At 36.1% G+C, this 22429-nt stretch overlaps 1 protein-coding gene across 9 annotated transcripts in view; it reads right to left on the minus strand.

The window, feature by feature from the left end:
• Positions 1 to 278: 278 nt before the first annotated feature.
• LOC131164783 (methylmalonate-semialdehyde dehydrogenase [acylating], mitochondrial-like) overlaps positions 279 to 22429 on the minus strand; it is a 119731-nt gene continuing 97580 nt past the window's right edge. For 4 of the 9 annotated variants that reach the window (XM_058122227.1, XM_058122228.1, XM_058122230.1 and 1 more), the window contains 8 exons: positions 14252 to 14342; positions 13979 to 14059; positions 1869 to 1946; positions 1466 to 1501; positions 1318 to 1361; positions 1146 to 1224; positions 691 to 781; positions 279 to 538 (listed from right to left, as the gene is read on the minus strand). In XM_058122227.1, coding sequence (XP_057978210.1) covers positions 426 to 538; positions 691 to 781; positions 1146 to 1224; positions 1318 to 1361; positions 1466 to 1501; positions 1869 to 1946; positions 13979 to 14059; positions 14252 to 14342 — 613 coding nt within the window. In that variant the 3' untranslated portion in view covers positions 279 to 425. Of the gene's footprint in view, positions 539 to 690; positions 782 to 1145; positions 1362 to 1465; positions 1502 to 1868; positions 1947 to 13978; positions 14060 to 14251; positions 14343 to 22429 lie in introns of all 9 variants that reach the window. The other 5 variants (XM_058122225.1, XM_058122222.1, XM_058122224.1 and 2 more) reach the window with 2 other exon arrangements.

A 22429-nucleotide genomic window follows, 5' to 3' on the forward strand; every position in this document is an offset into this window, starting at 1 on the left:
ATTAGTCTTGGTCACACACTTGGTCCTCCAACTATTAGCATGTCAAGAGAATTAGCTTCACGTTTCAACTTTTATGATGTCGCTCTCCCAAAGTTACGAACCGTCGGTTCTGATACCACTTGTTAGCACCACAGGAGCCAATGGGTGAGCTCGATACACATGAGTGAGCACTAACTTGTCCTAAAAGCTTAAACCTATTAGGTCTTGAGCCCAACCACATATATAAACACCCATTAGCTACTCAAATTTTCTAATGTATGACAAACTTACGAGAGAAATTCTCAACAATGATAACTATAAAGATGAAATTCAATATCAATGACAATGAAGAAAACTAGAAAGGAGAGCCTTATATCCACAGTATCTACATGGAGAGAGAGAGAGAGCAAAAAAAAAAAAAGTAAAAGTAGAAAACATTCTATACATCATGACATCATAGAAGTGGGCATTTGCAATGATACCCCATCTTCCGTGGGTATATCTTCCCATTGCTGAGCCACTGTTTTGATCTGGGTGTAAAAATGAATTCCATCCTTGCCTGCAATTTGTAGTAACTTCTCATTCACAACTTCAGAAATAGACAAGTTATTACATCCTGTCTGTACTATTCCAACTGTTTCTACTTCTACAAAAATCAGAAATGGGAAAATAAATAAATAAATAAATAAATTTCAAGGGAAGCATATTTACCAGAAAAATTCTGGTCGCCTGCAAAAGATGCCTTGGAGCCAGTAACTGAGAAAATGGGGAGTGGGACCGGTATACAAACATTTATGCCGACCTGCACAAAATTCCATTTATGTTAGACCAATATAAAGACCTATTCCAAGATGGGGATACATAAGTAAAACCTTGCTTCAAATTTGTTAAAAAAAAGAAAAAGAAAAGGAGATGAACCAACAAACAAACAAACAAACAAAACAGGTGAGCAGGTTGAAGAAAACAAATGCAAACAGTTTGAGCGGCACTTCTTTCCCTAATTCAACTGGCCTGCAATTTTCTACACAAGGTCGAAAAGAGGAACCCCAAAATTTATAGTTGATCATGAACAGACCCAAGTTATAGAATTTTAAAGTCCAAAATAAATCATCGGTCAAATTTTTCTCAGTACTAGAGAGCAAACATGCTAAAAGAGGTGGCCTTACCTGCCTAACCTCAATCTCTGTCTGAAATTTCCTCGCAGTTATACCAGAAGTGGTAAATATAGAAGCTCCATTGCCATATCTGTAAATGGGAGAATATTTTGAACATAAACAAAACACATACTTGGATGTGTGAATATTTAGAGCACCAAGAAGGAAAAAATTGACAATGTACCTATTTTTATTAACAATGTTAATAGCCTCCTCTAAGCTGTCAACCTAAACAAAGCAAGACCAACAATAAAACTATATGTAAAGCAATCTTTGCAGGCAATGAGCATCTTCGAAATAAAACAGAATGAAGTGGGAATAGTTTAATCAACCTGCATGCAAAGAAGAACTGGGCCAATGATGATCTCCTGTGCAAAAAAAAGGAGAACAATATTAAGTTTATACCAAGGGTGATACAAGGCAACTGTCTGATACAAATTCAATTGCAATTCCAATTCAACTCTCCCTAAAATAATATATAGGAACAATTTATAGTCTTACTATGCTTAGGAAATAAGAAACTAATTCTAGAATCCTAAAAAAGCTAAAGTACTAGTTCCTTAAATAATAATAATAACCAAGAATATTAAAGATATTATCAAAATAAAAATAAAAATATTACAATTCTTCCTTGAATGCTGCATCACCAAGGTCTAAGTCTAAGGTTCAAGTCTCCTCCCCTACTGGGAATCATAAGTCATCTGATAGCAAGTTTGAGAGCTTGAAATAAGCTACCTTGTAACACAACATTTCAGTACTGACGTCGAATAAGATGGTGGGCCCAATGAAATTGCCATGCTCATATCCAGGAACCTATTTGTCATCCACAACTAAATAAACTGAGTTTATAATCATGGATGCTTTACAGTAAACTTAATAAAAAATTAGGCAAATTTAAAAGTTAAAAAGTTTTTTCAAAACATGGGATGACCATTGAAATTAGTTCACATCGGCACAAATTGAAGTTGCAAAAATTACACCATATAGCTTTGGTGGGTTATACACCTGTGGTCAGTTAGACACAGCACCTATAGAAGATAAGGGAGGTGCGATTGAGATGGCTTGGAAATCTGCAATATAGGCCAAATAATGCACCAGTAAGGAGGCAAATTCGTCAATGTTAGTAGCAGTTGAAGGGATAGGAGTAAACTTACGATAGCTTGGAATGAGATAGTGGGAGAGGATTTAATTTGTCCTCCATTTTTCAGATGATATTGCCAAGATCATGCGAATTGGCAGAAAAGGATTTATGTAGCCTAGCCCACCTAGTCGGACTTAAAGGTTGATTGTTGTATTGGTCTAGTGGATTGTATCCCACATCTTTAATGCTAGCGTATCTATTGAACTATATAGGTTCCCATCCAAGTGACAAGATCAAGGCCAAAGAATAGGAGAAGGCATAAAATGCAAGTCAGACCTCCACTGTTAAGTCACTTTCAGGCATTTGACAGATGCACAATGTTCCAATGCCTCCCAGCTATTAATCCACTTAATGATCATGGTCTTGAAATTCCACAAAATTGTCAAAATTTCTGTCAAAATTTCCGGTTTCCATCACCCTTGAAATCGAAATGGTTTTTGTTTTGCATAATTTCAGTTGAAATCTCAACGAATCATCCCAAAATTAATCGAAATCTTGAAATTTTAGCGTAACTTGTCGAAATTTTAACTATGCAATGAAATTTCCTCATAATTCAAATAAGAGAATTAATTTATTTTACTTATTTTTATCAAAACAAAATATTATTACAAATGCTTTTGAAATTATATGAAAAAATAAACTTACAGCAGCACTTTATTTAACCATTTATGTCTAAATTATCATTATTTGTATAATAAAGAATATTTAAATGACTTATGAATTTCATTTGTTTTAGCTGAATATGTTTATTGTACATTATCTTACAAATTTGTTTGATACACATACTATATTACAACTTTTCCACCTCATACATAACGTAAATGTATTTAACCCCTAAAACTTACATGACTATGTTTGTTAACCAAAGTTTCACAAAGAATTCCAAACTTTACTACAGATTTCCGTTATTTTTTCAAATCGAAATAGAAATTTCCATAGAAATTTTTGTACTTTTGGAGCTTCGAAATTCAAATCGAAATAGAAATTTAAGACCTTGTTAATGATAATATGGTTGTCACCTTCCACAGTAAAACTGAAAAACACTTTTCTTTTCACCAAAATCTTAAACCAAAAAGAAGAGCACCGGCTTCTGCCAGGCTTCTGTTACCCATCTGAAAGGAGTGGGAATAATTAAACAAGAAATGTAAGCAGTTTCTTATATTATTTCCAATATAAAGTCCGCTGGAGTTGCCCAAGTACCAGCAATCAAGGTTGAGCTGAAGTATGCCCAAAGAGAGCTGGATCCTAAAACCCAAATGATGATACTGACTCTGTGATTGCACTTTGGGCGCTTTTTACTCAAAACCTGGTCAGAATCTCACTCCTATCCCGGTGGAATCAGTGCACCTGCTATTATAGGATTTTAAAGCACTCTAAGACAAATTTTGAAGTACTAATTTTTGTTCATAAATTTAGTAACTGAAAAAAGGAAAAAACTCGAATCCCATGGAAAATTACCAAAATAATTTCTCGAAAATGATTTAAAAAAAGAATTTCTACTTCAAAATATTGGTAAAATTTTTCAAATTTTAGTAAAAATTCTAAAAGAAATTATGTCCACCAATTCATCATCTCAATATTTCTTCATTTTCTATTTGAGAATAGCACAATGTGCATACATATTTATGCATGTACAAATATTGGATGCTTTACTTTTCAGAAGCTACAAACCGCTGAAGCTGGCTATGGCCAAGTGCTTCCCTGCTCTAGCCCATCTTCCACTCCTGCCCCCTGCCCCTAAAATGTGCTTCAAAGGGTGTGTTCACTGAATGCAAGTGCAGTCACCCAGCAGTTTCCAATATGAAATTAACAGATACCATGACACATTCTTTAATCTTTTTCTTAAACTAGCAGATACCATGACACATTCTTTGATCCCTTTCTCCACATGCTTACCAAATTGTACCTAACCATACATGCCTTCAAATTGCTGAGAAGAAAGAGGCCAAAGAGTAGAAGAAATAAGTCAACGCATCCAATGCATCAACGTTTTTGCCCAAATAAATCCAAAAGCTCTTTTATTGCAAATGAGAAGTAGATTAACCCTCATTAACTAGATTTTGCATGCCTCCTACTCTCTGTCTTGAGAATCAGTTACAATCAATTGCATATATCTAGAGATTGAGATAATAAATAATGATTTTCCATTAATATCTTTTAGATAACAGATTTTCCATCAATATGAAAACTAAATACAACAACAGCAACAACAACAAGCCTCGAGTCCCACTGGGTGGAGTCGACTACAGGAATCTTTTTCCGCCAATTCACCCAATCGAGGGCAATTTCCTCTGCCAGCTTAAGAGCAGTTAAGTCCATCCTTACCGTCTCATTCCAACTATTTTAGGCCTAACCTACTGCTTTTAACACAAAAAACAATAACTAACTCACTCCTCCTTACCCGTGCGCTACTTGGCCTACGTTTCAAACGCACAAACCATCTAAAACACTACCCCTCCCTTATCTTGTCTCCGACTGGTGTTATACCTAGTTTTTTGCGTATATATTTGTTCCTAAATTTATCTTTTGCTGTTATACCACTCATCCACCTTAATATTCACATTTTGGCAACTTTAACTTTTTGTACATGTTGCTTCTTAGTTGCCTAACATTCTAATCCATACAACATGGCTGGCCTTATAGCCGTCTTATAGATCTTTCCTTATAATTTTAATGGTATTCTACAATCACACAACACACCTGATGTACTCCCCCATTTCATCCATCCTATTTTAACTCTATGCATTACATCCTCTTCAATTTCTCCTTCTACTTGCATGATAAATTGAAGATAATGAAATCTACTAGTGATACTAATTTCTTGACTATCAAGTTTAACCTTATCTCCAATACTCCTTGTGTTACTGAAATTACAAGACATATATTTTGTCTTATTTCTACTTATCCTAAACTTTTGGACACAAAAGCGGGTCTCCAATATTCCAACTTAGATTCCAACTTTAATACTTTCATCAATGAAGACAATATCATCAGCATACATCGAGAGATTTCATTTTGGATATTCCTATTGAGTTCATCAATCACTAAAGCAAAAAAAATACAGGCTCTAAGTAGAACCTTGATGTACACCTATTGTGATAGAAAAATCTCTAGACTCTCCTTCTATAGTCTAACACTAGTCGTTACTATATCATACATATCCTTAGTGACCGCAATACATTGACTACAAACTCCCTTCTTTTCTAAACCCACCACAAAACTTCCCTAGGTACTTTATTATATGCTTTCTCTAGGTCAATAAAAACCATATGCAAGTTCCTTTTCTGTATCCAAAACTTTTCCATTAATATTTTAAAAATAAAAATAGCTTTTGTTGTCAACCTCCTAGGCATAAAACCCCAAATTGATTCTTTGAAACCATTGTTTCTAGTCTTATTCTTTGTTCAATTATCCTTTCCCATAGTTTCATCAAATTACTCATAATCTTAATTCAACGATAGTTATTACAATTTTGAATACTGTCTTTGTCTTTGTATAAAGGTATTTACATGCTTTTCCTTCGTTCCTCAAGCATTTTCTTGGTTTCTATAATAGTGTTGAATAGATTAATTAACCATATACTTCCTTTATCTTCTAAGTATTTCCAAACTTCAATTGTTATGTTCTCCAGTCTTATAGATTTCCCACTTTTTTCATCTTTTTTAAAACCAAACTTAGCTTTATTTGTTAGATTACCACTTTACCTAAAAGCTTAAGCTTTTAGGTTGTGGGCCAACAATGTATATTAAGCTTTAACACCCCCGCACGTGCAGCCCGACAGAACGTAGAAAGATAAACACACAATAAATAGCACCCATGGTAGGGAACAGAATAATTTTTTTTAAAATACCACAGTAAACACAGGCAACAAGACTAGAATTCGGGACCTCCTGGTAATCTGGCTCTAATACCATGTTAGATTACCACTTTACCTAAAAGCTTAAAGCTTTTAGGTTGTGGGCCAAGAATGTATATCAAGCTTTAACATTATTGACTCTAATTTTGCTAATAAATCTCCTCTTTTTAGTCTTTTCCTCATTTGTAGCTTTCAAGTTTAAGCTTTTAGTTTGAATTTCAATAAGTAATTTATTGTAGAATCTCCGCCACCTCTCTTTTATGTCTTTTTCTTTAGTTAAATATATTATCATTTTCATCCTTAACACATTTTATATTACCTAAATCTTTGTATTTTCTTTCTCTAGCTATATCAAGTTTATAAATGTCTCTTTCTCCTTCTTTAGTACCTAGTCTAGTATATAAAATATCATAAGCTCTATGTTTAGCTTCACTAATGACATTTTTTGCATTTTTTTCTTGCATATTTACACTTTCAAAGGTTTTCTATATTCTTACAACTTTGCCATGGTTTATACCAATCTTTTTTGTCTTAACGACTTTTTGGACCTTGATCTCACCACCAACTTTCTTTATTGTCCGACTATCTTTCTTTGGATTCACCTAAAATCCCTTTTGCTATCTTTATGATAGAGTTAGCCATTTTATTCCACATAATGTTCGCATCTACCTTATTCCCTATTGCTCAATCACACTCTTTTATCATTTTATTTTAAATTTTACTATATTTTCTCCTTTCAAGCTCAACCACCTAGTCCTCTTGCATTGCTTTATGTTTCTCTTTCTTTTCTATTTTTTTATTGTGTGTATATATATATATATATATATATATATACATATAGGACTCTATGCATAGCCAAACTTTCATGTAAGATAGCTTTACAATCCTTAACAAGATAGACAATCTCCTTTCCTAGTATTAGATATATATATATATATATATATATCTAATACTAGGACTCTGTGTAATACTAGGACTCTGTGTAGCCAAACTTTCACCTAAGATAACTTTACAATCCTTACCAAGATAGACAATCTCCTTTCCTAGTCAATAAAAAGTCTATTTTTCTTTTATTATGCCCACTCTTGAAAGCTATTAAGTGTTCTTCTCTTTTTATAAAGAAGGCATTCAATATAATCAAGTTGTAGGAGATGGAAAAATTTAAAATTGTCTCTTTGGCCTTATTTTTATCACTATATCCACGACGTTCATGAATCCTCTCACAACCGACATTGTCTTTTCCAACGTGTACTGTTGAATAATTTGGTAAAATGGAAGACCTAACGCCAAGATAGGTCTCACCCTTTATTTAAAATATGTCAAGTACGATACCAATGACCACAATACCCTCACTAATTCACACTTACTAACATAACTCTAACACATACTAATAATGCTAAATGACCGAATAACCATTAACACTCCCCCTCTAGTTGAAGCATATATATCATAGGTTTCTAGCTTGTTACAAATTAACTTCACACGACAACCTCCAAAGGCTCTACTGAACAAATCAGCAAGCTGAAAATCAGACTTCACATTAGTGATTGTAATGAGCTTCTGTACAAGTTTCTCTAGGAGAAAAGTGCAATCAACTTCAATATGCTTTGTCTGCTCATAGAAGGCTAGGTTGGAGGCAATATGAATAGCATCTTGATTATCACACATCAACTCCATAGGCTGAGAAAGTAAAAAACTCAGTTCTTCCAACATGTTTCTCAACCAAACAAGTTCACATGTAGCATGAGCCAGAGCCCTATATTGCGACTCAATACTTGACTTGGCCACCACAATTTATTTCTTACTCTTTCGAGAATCCAAATTATCACTAAGAAAGATATAATACTTGATTGTGGATCTTTGGTTGGAAGACAACCCAACCCAATTTGCAATTGTATATTCTTGAATATGAGTGTGACCCTGATCCTAATATAAAAGAGCTTTCCCTAGTGCACCTTTGAGATATCTTAAAATGCGAATTATTGCATCTCAGTGGCTTGTTCTCTAGGAATCAAGAAACTGACTAACACTTGTTATGAAAGATCTACTACACACTGTTGGAGGCTAAACTAAAGCACTGCAACATTTAATTGGCCAAACCATGCTCTAAGAGATTGTTTTAATCCATATAATGATTTCTTAAGCCGACATACTGAGCACGATCACCCTGAGCAACAAACATAGGTGGTTGCTCCATATAAAAATCCTTCTAAAGATCACCACATAGGAAAGCATTCTTCATATCTAACTAATGTAGAGGCCAATTACAAGTAGTGGCTAAGGAGATGAACAAAGGTATTGAGGCAAGTTTAGCAACCAAATAGAATAGGTCTAAATAATCCAGACCGTACACCTGAGTAAATCCCTTGGCAACAAGGTGGGCCTTCAAACATGCCACAGAACCATTAGGATTGATTTTCACATCGTACACCTAGCGACAACCAACCACAAACTTATCAGAAGGAAGAGGTACCAAATCCCAAGTATCATTACCATGTAACACACACATCTTTTCAACCATTGTAGTCCTCCACCCAGAATGGGATAGGGCTTTAGAAATAGATTTTGGAAGAGTAACAGAAGATAGAGTACTAAAAAAACAATAATTCGAGGATGACAAGAAATCATCCAAACAAAATTAGAGATTTGATGTTGGGTACAAGTGTGTTTACCTTTCTGAATAATTACAGGAGGATCAAAATCATAGGAAATAAGATCATTTGACGAGGGAACTAGAAGCACAGTAGTGGAAGCAGGAGGAGGTTCTCCTCCCTTAAGTTGCCGTGTGTATACCTACAAATTGGGATGATCCAAGCAACGAGCAGGACTTCAATTGGATGATGATGTAGAAGGATTGGGCACAAATAATAGGTCACAATCTGGAAAGCAAGGCAGAGGATGGGAGTCATCAAGGTCAACAAAACTCGAGGAATCATAGCAATATGGTGTAATGTCAAAAAAGGTGACATTAGTAAAGACAAAGAATTCATGCAAAGTAAGGCTATAACATCGATATCCCTTTGGAGTATAGGAATACCTAGAAAATTACATTTGATAGCACCGGGATTCAACTTATTTGTTTTTCGAGTTAACTGATGGCCAAAGGACATATAACTGAATATATGAGGAGGAAATGAGAACAAAGGAGCCTTAGGGACGATAATTGAATATGGGATTTTACCACCAAGGACAAAGGATGACATTTTATTGATGAGGGAGCAAGCTGTGAGCACAACATCACTCCAAAAAATTGTGGGCACATTCATTTGATACAATAAGGCACGAGTGACTTCAAGAATATGTCTATTTTTTTTCTCTACAACTCCATTTTTTTTGTGGAGTGTGGGCACAAAAGGACTGATGGATCATTCCAAAATTAGTCATATAGGTAGTCAATTGGGTATTGAAGTACTCCTTAGCATTATTATTACAAAGTACCTTGATTAGCAAACTAAAAAGAGTCTTTATTTGAGAACAGAAGGCACAAAAGATATGAAACAATTTGGAACAATCTTTCATTAAATACAACCCAGTCATCCTGGAGTAGTCATCAACAAATGTAACAAAGTTCCAAAACCCCAACTTTGATGTGACACGACTAGAACCCCAAACATCAGAATGGTAATGCATGAAAGGACTAGCTGCTTGTTTGTCGAGCCGAGAAACAAAGGGAACACGATGATATTTTCCCAATTAAGAAAACTCACACTCAAGACTAGACATAGAACTCAAGGCAGGAACTAGCTATTTTAACTTGCCTAAGGACAGATGACCAAGGTGACAATGGATTTGAAGTGATGTAGCAGCGGATGTAAAGGAAATGGGATGAGAGAAGGTCTCAAAGTAGTAAAGCACATGAGTGTCACATTCTGTGCCAATTGTCTTCCTCGTCTTCATACCTTGAATAACCACGAAATCAGGAAAGAAGGTTACAAAACAATTGAATTTGTAAGCTTACTAACTAACATGAGGTTGAAAGTGGATTTAGGAATACAAAATAGAAGAAAGAGAGATGGAAGGACTAGGATTTACTGTTCCTATCCCTTCAACTGCAGTAGTGAACCCATTAGCAAGTGTAACTTGAGGTATATATTTAGGATATTGGTGGGCAAAAAATAAGTTGGTTGCATTTATCATGTGGTCAGTGGCAGCAGAATCGACCACCCAAGAACTAGTGGGAGAGATACTAGATGACATATGGACTGTAAGATAGCCACACTATGTGGTTCACTCAAACAAGTGACTAACGAGGGAACCATACTTTTTGCATTTGCAAACTCCATCCAACACACAAACTCAGACCAATGATAACAAGATTAAATTGCTGGAACAATCGGAACAACCATAAACAAGGTGACTCACCATGAACGAGTCACAAATAAATCAGCATAAGGCTGCCACAGCAACATGAAATTTAGACACAACCCCAAGAAACCAACAAAAAGCACTGAAACAATCGGAGCAATCTCGAACAAGCTGACCCACCATGAATGAGTCACAAATAAATCAGTAGAAGGCTGCCACAGCACCAAGAAACTTAGACACAGCCCCAAGAAACCAACACATAACACCAAAACAATTGGAGCAACCACGAACAAGGTGACCCACCATGTATGAGTCAACTAAACCAGCATAAACCTTTCCACAGCCCCCCTTCCCTCTTCCGAAAAAAAAAAAAATGATACACCTGCAAACCACCAACAAACTGATATAACATTGCCACAGCCTCACAAGAACAGCTTATGAAGACTGCCACTGCTCCAAGTGACAAAACTAACCGAAACAACCAAGAATGAGGTGAACCACCAAAACGACCACAAAAAAATCACCAACAAACTGATATAACATAGCCACAGCCTCACAAAAACAACTTATGAACACTGCCTCTGCTCCAAGAGACTCGCCAATGGCCTTTATGAACACCGAACTACCAACAACTGACCATGAGTGCATGGTCGAAAAAGATTTGATTTTTGAGCAAAATACATGCCCAACAGGTTGATATTATGGTCTATAGAAGGAATCAGAATATTCAGAAGGTAAAAATCAGAAAAAGGTGGCTGGAACTTTCTCATGCGCCAGTGCATGAGGTTGGGACTGCCACAAGTTGGCCGGTGCATGGGGAACTTTCCATCGATGGGATTTTGCAGGGTTACACAGTTCAAAGGGTTCTATCTTTGGCTATGTGGTTGGTTTTGTGAAATATTGAAGGCTTATAGTGGTTCTGAGAAGGGCAGTGACGGAGGGTGTTTTCCGGTGACAACTGAGTTTGGTTTGGTGGTGGGGTTTAGGTTGGATCACCCTTTGATACCCTGTTGAATAATTTGGTAAAATGGAAGACCTGACATCAATGATAGGCCTCTCCCTCTATTAATTCAATATACCCTCACTAACTCACACTTACTAACATAACGCTTCAGCACATACTAATAATGCTAAATGACCAAATAACCATTAACATTTCCATTCAAATCCAATGATTGTCTTTTTAGACCTTGGTATCACTAGTATAATACTATCCATATCTTCCCAAAGTTGTCTTTTAAGGTTTTTTGTTAAAGTCTAGTTGGGGAGCACATGCACTAATGACATTTACTATCTCTAGACCTATACCTAATTTTTATGATCCTATCTCCTATTCTTTTAACATCTACTACATCATCTTGTAGGTATTTATCTACAATGATTCCCACCTTGTTTTTATGTTTATCTTTTCTAGTATACTAAAGTTTAAATCTTGATTTTTCAATTTCCCTAGCTTTCTCCCCCACCCATTTCGTCTCTTAGGCAGATAATTTTAATTCTTTTTATCATATATCCACTATCTCCATGTTTTTAACCATAGGGGTAACCTATATTCCAAGTTCTAACATGATCATAGCTTCTTGTGCTAACTTCTTAGCCCTCTCCCGACTAGAATGACATGGTCTACCCCATCCTTGTCCATTTTTAGCTACATTCGGATGGTAAAAGTGTTATGCGTTAGTTGTAGGGGATGCCCCAGTGAATATGAAAACTAAATATCCAACAAAAAGAATGCACACGTCAGTTGCAGAATTTATCAAATGAAACAAGTCCTTGATTGTTTTTTGTGCAGCCGCAATTTCATGTTATGAATAACTGCTCAAATGTAACATTGCAACCTGCCAAAACATGCTCCATAAACTTCCTTCCACACCCCAGTCTACCTATGATCATCAAGCAGCCACTCTTAGTCTTTTGCTTCCTCAAAATCTATCAAAAATTCACTATAGCAAGCAATCATCATCATTCATCAACATATATCTCTCATGGCATTTCCTCTTTATTCACAGAAAAAAAAAACCCTGCTTTCTTCCATCCAATGCCAGACATTAGATCATACACCCCATCCCCCACACCCCCTCTTCCTCCCACCTAAAAAGAAGGTGCCCAAAATTCTCTTCCCTCTACGCTAAATTGGTTGACATTAAAGACTAAGTAGGATACAGGCCACCAGACTTCTAACAATTCCCAAGAAGAGTTGCAAACCACAAAGACAGTCAGGTTCCAAGATTGTTACCCCTCGAAATTGGTAACATTCTTCATAAAGGAACCTCAGCTTTCCAAGAAATTATAGTTTTATTCTTTAAAATCAAAAGCCAACCTGCTACTGTTTGGATGTGAATTCTATTGTACATATATTCTTTGTTTTCTTAGATCATTAAATTAATAGTGTAAAATTTCACAGCTTAATGTTAAACGAAGTGTTTTTGAAGGCATTATTTTGGGGAGTGCTTTTTCGGCCCAAAATGCACCAAGGGACAATTGCAAAGGCAAAAGTCCCCGAAAGAGAACACCTAGTCGCATTGGGCATACGCCCCAACGGAAAAAAACGTGCCTTTCGCACCTTTACTAGAGAAGTGTATGCAATATGGGCCCTCTCATTTGTTCATTTTTTAATCCCAGAAATATAACATAAGAATATTAGGGCTCCTTGATTATTCATTCATTGAGACTAATCATAGCATGAAGCCTCCATTGTCGAACACTCCTCCCTCACAACTTTCAACAATGTTTCAGATGGTCAATCAGCTCCAGAACTTCAGCTCCGGCAACCTTTGTTCGCGGATAACTTCTCCCCTATGTCAAGGACATGATTCAAACTACTTCAAATCTTCTCTAAATCTTCAGGCTTTGCTCTGGCAACTTCTTGTCTTCGGCTATCTCTCTCTCCCTATTCTGCAAGGGCCAAGGATCAATCTTCCGTTATATGACCTTTCTCCCATTGTGTATGGAGATTATTTGAGATATTCGGCAGCGACAAATGAGGCATTTGAGAGATGAGAAAGTTGAGCGATATAAGAGTTGAGAGATGTGGAAGGGATCAGAGTTAGAGAGAGAGAGAGAGAGAGAGAGAGAGAGAGAGAGAAGAGTTGAGCGATGCAGGGTGGGGGATTGTAGATAAGGAATCTGATATGGGATCTATTTTTCAAAATATTTTAGGGACATGAGTGGCCCTTTTTAACCAGGAAAGGCACATGGTGGGATATGGAGTTCTCACTTTAGCCCAACTTCAAGTTATTTAAGGTTAAAATTATAAAAAATATTAAGTGTTTTAATAAAATTTATATAATTTTAGTATTTATAATTAGTTTATGTATATTTTTTGATACAAAATTAAACTCCCGAAAGGCTTTCATTTCAACACCTTAAGGCTTATGCCTCACCTATGTAAAACACCTTGCCTTTTTTAAAAAGTGGTTAAAATAGATTAATATTTGATATAAAGAGTGCTTCTTTTAAACAAATAAACCACAGAAATAAGCAAGGATATTATAATATCATAAACAAACAAAACAGTAGAACAAGAAATATATAAACAGATACCACAATATTTCTCCCATCAAGCACCAATCTGGCACCACTTTCAACCCCAATTTGGATCAATCTGCATATTTGTTCCTTCGCCTGCAATCATGGGGAGAATGTCAAGTTGAATGAGAAGTTGTCAGAATGAACAGATATAATTGTTTATATAATTAAAATTCATAAAGCTGTCGCAAATTTTCACTATTAAAGTGCTGATATGTTATCATTTATCTTTGCTGAACGACGGTTTTATTTTCCAGGATCTTATTTTTGTGAGAACCACATATGCACCTTTTTGCTAATCACAGGACCAAGGTCCGCATCTTGTTCTGATCCAGCATTTACTTTAAGAGCTTTGGCACGCTCAACTAGTTTACCTTCCCTGAAAAAGGTCACAGACTTGTAATGGATCAATGGTAAAATTAATATATCTCATGTCCACCAATTCAATGCCCAAGAAAAATTACTACTTATCTAATTATTAAGATTAATATAAAGGAGAGGGAGGAAAAAAAAAGAGACAAAAACCTCTTATGCTTTGGATGATCCAAATTAGCATTCACGGGAAAATTAAATCCCGAATTCCCATTATATTTCTCCCCAGGGTGTTTGTTGAGAAAACTCTCAGATTTGAAAATGCATTCAAAGAATAAAGGGAACAGATCTAGTCTATGGCTTAGAGAAACCCATCAGCTCTAGTAAACTCATTTAGAATCAGCATATCATGTTATGGTGACGATGCCTTTCATGCCTAGCTAAAGATTATCAAATGCACAAATGCAGAATGTAAAGCTTCAAGGCAGCATCGGCACTCCACATTAACTGTAGTGTGTTTCAGCTGCAGATACAGGGATTGGCTCCTTTGTTGCTTGTAGTGTTGCTGGGAATGTCCCTGTTTGTAAATTGTGTTCCTAATAGTGGGTATGATACTATGATTTTTTGACATCAGTGTTAAACTGTAGAGATAATGATCAAGGGAGGTAGGCAGGGAAGAGGGGAAAGTGATGTGGTATGGCTGAGAGGAGTGGAGGGGGAAGAGATAGAAAATTGGGAATCGAGGTTAACATAATAATCTCAAATATTCACTCCAAATCTACAATGAAACCCTTAGACAAAAATTTATTTATAAAAAACACAGAAATTGCAAATAAACGCAATAATAACCCCATTAAGTAACTAGGTCCTGAAGAACAGTTTTATTCTCAAAACAACCTCAAACATAAATAAGTTTCTAATTAACTAGCTAAACCTCAGCTTCATGCCCTAAGAGGATGCGACAAATCTTGAGGAAGAATCCCACAATACAGTGTCTCCATGATTGACTCAATCTAGCATGTGAGCAAGCATTGATCATTGACCAGTTGGTATAAGTCAATTTGAGGATTATGTAGTTGTGATCCAGGTCAATGCAGTAAAATCTCATCATTTGATCCCCAGTTTTCATAGCTTCATATGGAGAAATTTGCATCCTGTTGTCTTACCACACCCAATTTATTTTTTACAGATGATGAGTTCAATCTTCAAATTCAACTATTCAAAACTGCTTCTGAAACTACACCTTTAGAGCTTCAGGGTCAATTACTAAGGGTCGAAGTTAGTCAGATTATCCATCTCTTGCACTGGTCAACCACCAGAGTTTTCTCATCATCCTCCTTTTCTACAATTTATGTGACTTGATTGGGACATTATGCAGCATGATGCCCAAATCATTGGCATTTAAAACACAACACATTGTCTAGATCATAGAACTTGACCCAGACTTAACTCAAGTGTTCTAAGCAGTAAACGTCCAAAACACTTTTTTCCCAGTTGCCAACTGTCATCTTTCTCACAACAGTAGTAGTATTCCCAACCAAAAGGTCTATATTTATGAGGATTTAACAGCATACCCTATTCAATCTGAGTGACAACTTATATGGCATACGTAACCTTGAGAAGGCAACACACAGCAAGCTCAAATGGTTGAACATAATTGCCCAATCAAAGGAGCTCTGAGTAAGGGTTCCAAATGCAATACCTAACTTCAGTTTTACAGCCAGCAATATGGATTTCTCTCATAAAAAAATATAAATACACACGTAAATATGTTTGTATGTCATTGCTCATGCATCTATGGATCTCTTCCTCTTCAGTTTCTCTAGTCACCAAACTGAAGATAAAAATTGTTGCACAAATCACATTTGAGTTACAAGGTGACATGTGGTTCCTTACCTGTACACTCACAATAACGGCGTCGAGTATTGCAGTACACCAAAACAATTCTTAAAATATAGGATCTATAAACCGAAAATTGGATGACACTACAGCGAAGAAACGTGAAATGTGGCCCGAAAAATTCATAAATACTTATCCAAACTGGTTCAAAACACTTCTTTCCCATTAAAACAGGCTGAGGAGATTCCATTGATTAAATAAGAAAAACATCATGGGTCCATGGCACTCACCTGGTTTTAACATCTAAAATAAATCAACACTACATCTACATCAAAACAGCCATGGAGGAGGAATTTGAAGCCATCTCTCTCTATCCACATATATCTGACATGAATTGCGGAAGGCCAACACCATTGTGGTAGTCAAGTGGTACAGGCTGATCTTCGATGACTTCAAGGTTGAGAGTTCAAGTCATACGCAAGTCGAAACAGATTATGGGAGTAGTGCCTGACCTTGGAACGTGTGGCAGGATTTCTCAACTATCTAGCACTTCAATAGGGCTTTTGTGACAAGCCCCCTTTGTGCAAGTAGATATGGCTCAAACTGCAAACCAGGCATTCCACAGCGAGTGGGAGCCCCTATGGTTATGCCCAGGGGGGTTGCTAGCTAGTAGCCCCCAGCCACCCTTTTACCTCAGCACAAAATAATAATAATAAAAAGAAAAAGAAAAAGGAGCATAAGGCCAGCCTGCCTCTGACAACAACTTTGACCCAATAATAGTCACCTTCAAGTCAGTTTTGGTGGAACTTATTAAGAAAATTGAACAAATTAATAAAAAAAAAATCAAGAGACATTAAGAAAGGGAGAATTCAAGAAGAAAATGTAAGAAAAGAAGAAAAAATGAAAGAAAAGTACTTAAAACAAAGATGATAATTTTTCTTAGCAAGAAACAATAAGACAAAATGTATCAGATTTATAAATCAGTATTATGTAGATTATGTCAAGACCATAAAAGAAATATGTAGAAGACAGAAATGAATGACACAGAGCTATCTTACGATAGAGACAGTTCATCTGTGTTATAACATTAAAGATACCTAATAAAATACAATAGCATTGCCACATGCATTCGTGAGCATTAGCATAAATTGCATGCGCATGTGTGAGCCTTACTAACAAAACATGCTGCATAAGCTGTCATGCAAGAAATATGCATCAGGCAAACTGCACCATAGTCTTTCAATCAAACATCAATTTGTGAACCGAAATCTTAATTTTTTGAACCTGGAAAGAACCATATTGAAATGTAAGGATTTATATTTAGTACAAATTCTTAAAATATTTGCAAATGCTACTGCCATGCATATATACAAAACAAAAATAATACAATAAAAATAAAATGTTTTGACCATCACTGAATGATTATATGAACTAAACATAAAGAACACACATCTATAAGAAATATATTATTATTTAGAAAGTTCAAAAGAAAACAAAGATAAATAAATATGTAACAAAATATATGAAAATTATATTATTTTTGAGAGAGAGAAAAAGTGCAAAAGGAAAAAAAAATCATATTTGAAATATCATAGCTTTATAATATACCCAAATCTTTCTAGTTTTGAAATAAATTTTTATTGAGGAGACACAAACAAATGAAGACTTTATAGGACTTTGATACAATACAACAAGCATAATTTTGACTATGTTTTGTTTGGCAAGTAAGGGGGATGAGAAATGAGCTTGAGAAGAAAATGTGAGAAAAGAGAATAAAAAATAAGGGAAAGGAGAACTTCTAGGTTAAAACAATTGAAGAAGGATAAGAAATTAAGAGGAAAGAAGGAGGAAGAAAATCTTATAAAAAAGAGAGTACTAAATAAAAATCATGAGAGGAGGAGTAATTCACCCAAGGTACCTTCTAGAATTCCAATTGGTACCAAAGCCATGGCAGCTTAAAGACCCCTTTGGGGCCTCCATCATTTCTTGAGTGATGGATCTATTTGCTCATAACAGAGGTTCTTGTTCTAGCTCAATATGCTCTGTGGTTGCCACAACTCAAGCAAATCTTCACAATAGAACAGTGATGAACAAAGCCAGACATAATGCTTCTTTCTAAGACTCCTTTCTGTTGTAATTATTAGAGAATAAGATCTAAGGTGCCCTTGACCTGTTGAAAGGCCGTGAGGAGGTTGTGTTTTGATCGCGCAAAGCTGGCTTCTCTAATGATAGATATGGAATAGGAATAATAAGATTATTCAGTACTTTATAATTACATAAAATGAGCAGGTGCAGAGATCCAATCATTCATAGGTAGTGAGAAGGGGTTCTAAACGTGTGAATTAAGTAACCATGTCTTCTATAGCTATGATCACTCCATCTCATTCCCTCATCCCTTCTCAAAGACCTTCATTTGTGTTCAGCTTAGATCGTCTTGATTGCATATATGAGGTAGATTATGTCCCTGAAGATGATTTAGTTCCCCAAACCAGAAATCCCCAGATCAAAAACCCATAGTATGTAAATAACAAAAACAAATATCTTTTAGCCCTTCTCAAGAAGATCAACGGCGAGACTACTGTACCAAGAGGCGTTAAGGATATTATCGAAGCTTCAATTTTTTATTCTAACCAACTCTTAGCAACCGAAGCATAACAATTCGTCACCCTAGAGTTTCCTCTAGATCTTCCACAAAGGTATCTCAACTAGGGATACACCCATATTCACATAGGTGGGGTCAAGATATACCTTACCTTTCATGGGAGGCACGGTCTCCCTATTTGATCCAGAATTGTGCTCCTTGACTCAAAGTTTTGCACACACGAGCATGCTTGCATGGCCACTATGCAGACGACATTGAATGCAGGAATTGCTAGCTTCACAATCTTCCCTAAATTCTGCATGCACTTATTAGACCTGAATATAAGAACTGCTCTCAAGGTCCAACTCCAAATTGTCGGAGCACCCTAGATCTCTAACTCTGTTGTAGCCACTCTTAATCATCAGATGGTCTACATACTCCAAAACCATTCCTTTGATTTGGCAACCCCCCAAGAAAACCAGGATGCTCTTTTGTTAATTATGATACCACCCTTGTCCCAAGCCATGTCCATATTCCAAGAAAGTTACCCAAAGAAGAGCTACTCAAGCTCCTTCCAGAGTCTTAGACCACCAAGTACAAATAGCTACATCACATCCCCAAGCCAGTTATACCTCATGATCCTGTCTATAAAACCATGCAAAATGGTAATGTTCTTATCTTTTTCCCAAACAGCCAAGAATGTACATCAAACCCAAATTCCCAGCATGTATTTCTTACCTTGATGATTCAACCTCAAAAAAAGTCACCAACATCTCCAAGAGAACAAAAAGTGATGATCAACCCATCCACTAGTACCATAGATCTGATTGATCCAACATCTTTGGGATCCTATGTCCCGATCTTGTACTTCAAGGGAGATGGCCTACAAACCCAAGACTAGAAATGGCTCGATGTTGATCGCACATGTGATGAATGCTTGATGGACCCCATTTATAATTCTAAAGACAAGAACAAAGGAAGTGGAAAAAGAAGAAAAATGTCCAGAAAAAGCTTAAAAAGAGATATGAAGGCAGAGACCGAACAGTTGACTTGCTGGGAGAACCATTAGGCACGTTTGACTATTATGTCAAGTATGGATAGAAAGATGAATATGATGATCTTCCCCAAGTGAACATGTTAAGACCTTCAAACTATGATGGTGATTTCCCACCATTAGAATATGAAGATATATGGTTGAGAACAAAACATTCCTGGAAGGTTAGAGATCCAATTATCGTCAACCTAGACGGATCTATTAAACAAGTTTCTTTAGCTGAAACAACTTTCAACTGGCAAACAGAAAATGCCTTTGCATAGAATAGGATGCTGCAACAAATCATAGATAACCAGAGAGAACTCGCCAACAAAGTTGAGAATAAATTAGACATTACAACCATTCTCATTGATAAATGCCAGAATCATATCTAGAGGATTCATAAAGAACTGATGCAAATGACCCAACACATGTCAGCATTCTCACTTGCATTCAAAAAGAAAGAAGTAGAATTGCAACATCTTAAAGCTCAGGTAAATTCTTATAAGTAGAGCTAGCAACAGAAACATAGACAAGCGAGAATAGAGCCCCTATTTCCACCATACACTCTGGCCTTTACCTTCCCCCAACCAACGTACCAGCCTACATTGATGCGTAGCTACTCTTCTCTTCATTTCAAAAAGAGGCAACATACTCAGCAGTCAACCCATACCCAAAGGGTTGAAACATCGGTAGCTTCCACAACACAAAAAAGGGGACAACAAAAGGTTGGTGAGCCAAGCATTCTAGACCAAGACCTGCACATCGAAGTTTTTGAGAAGGAAAATTCAATAATTAGATTGCTAACAGAGATGGTTGATCCTTCACAAAGACATCCTGAGGAAGAAATATCAAAAGAAGAAAATCCACTTCCTACCCTTCCCATCAATACTGAAGAAAAACTATTTGAGCACTCGTCTGAAAAAGAAATAAAGCCCCTCAGGGCCACCGTGATGACCCAACCATCTACTCACAGATCAAAAGATGATGATCCCATTGATGTTGAGGGAATAGATGACAACATCAATCTATTAGAAAACACCACATCTACCACCCCAATGCAAAGCTCAAATGGTTCAAATGGTATTGGAACAACTATCTCCTTATAAGGAATTCCATCAAATCAGACGAGGAATAAAATCCTTGAGCTCCATGCTTGGTGCACAACAGAATTAATGAAAGAAGGGATCACACTAAAGAAGTTATCGGAAGGGTTCTCTACGAGTTTGTTGGGAAACTCAAAATCTAGGGGATAAATATTGGAGACTATCGGCAATTACAGATATCACAAGTTCCAAATCTTAATATCTTCATCTCCACAATCATTAAATAGTTTTGTGGAGCATGGGAAGACCATGTTACCCAAGCCAAGAATATATGAAGATCAAATGTTGTTTGCTTAAAAGAAGAGATTTTGAGAAGCATTATAATCTCATCTCTGAAAGATACTATACTCTCTACGGACCAAATGATATCAATCTCAAGCAAGCATATCTCAACAACTTGCCTGATCTATTAGGAGAGGAGGCTCTTTGAGAACTCCAAATGAGTGGAAAAAGACTTGAAAATACTTCCCTTGGCAAACTCTATCAAAGTGCTCTTATGAATTTGGATGCACTTTGCAAAAAATATAAAATGTATAGAAGAGTCCAAAAAGCAGGCATGAAGATAATCAAAGAATACAAAAGAAAAGATCTCCTTATCATTTGCAAAGGAGATAAGCAGTGCTCTTGTTTGACAAGGGAGAAAGAAGATTTTTATCTTCCCAAGAAACATAGAAGATCCAAGCATAAAGAGAAAAGCTGGAAATATCCGAGAAATAAGAAGCACAAAAAGGACCCAAAAGATCACTAATGTTACATCTGCAATCAAAGAAGGCATTATGCAAAGAAATTTCATTAGAGATGAAAGAGAGTTGAGCTAATCTAGATGCTGCATAAAGTCTATGAGTGGGATTCAGATGATGACATTCAATCCATTTTCTCTTTAGATGATCACCAAAACAAAGAATCTATTTTGGCTTTCTAGCAAGGTGAGCAAATAGACCTATCCGATTCATTGGACGAGGAAGATAAAGATTTTAGGTGCTAACAGATTGATCCAAGACCAAAATGTTCCTACATTGAATCTATCAACAATGAGTGCTATCTAGTAGCATCAACAGAAGATGAAGTTCACAATCTTCATTCCACACAAGAATCATTGTCAGCACAATTCAAGAAAGTGGACTATGTATCACCTTCTCCTCCTGTTTGGGTACTAGCCGATAAGTACTCAAAATTGATTAAGGTTATTGCATACTTTTATATAAAAGTAGCATGCAGTTTCTTGAAAACAAGCATTCTTCCAAAAGACAAATGGAAGCCATGCAATCAGGGTTTCAAAGCAGCAAATAGAGAACATTTTGAGGTCAAATTAAAGAGTGTTCTAATTTACATTAAGCTCTATCCAGGTTGCTTAATTAAAGCCACATTCTTTGAATCAAATCTTCTTGACAAAGATCAACTTATTGGGTTCAATATTATCCAAGGTCTTAAATTTCGATTTTGACTCAAATTTTGAAGCTCCAAAAGTACGGAAATTTCGATTTCGATATCAATTTCGATTTCGATTTGAAAAAATAACGGAAACTAGTAGTGAATCATGAAATTATTTGTGAAACTTTAGAAATGGTTAACAAACATAATAATATAAGTTTTAA

Source organism: Malania oleifera, chromosome 9, assembly GCF_029873635.1.
Source record: "Malania oleifera isolate guangnan ecotype guangnan chromosome 9, ASM2987363v1, whole genome shotgun sequence".
Taxonomy (NCBI): Eukaryota; Viridiplantae; Streptophyta; class Magnoliopsida; order Santalales; family Ximeniaceae; genus Malania; species Malania oleifera.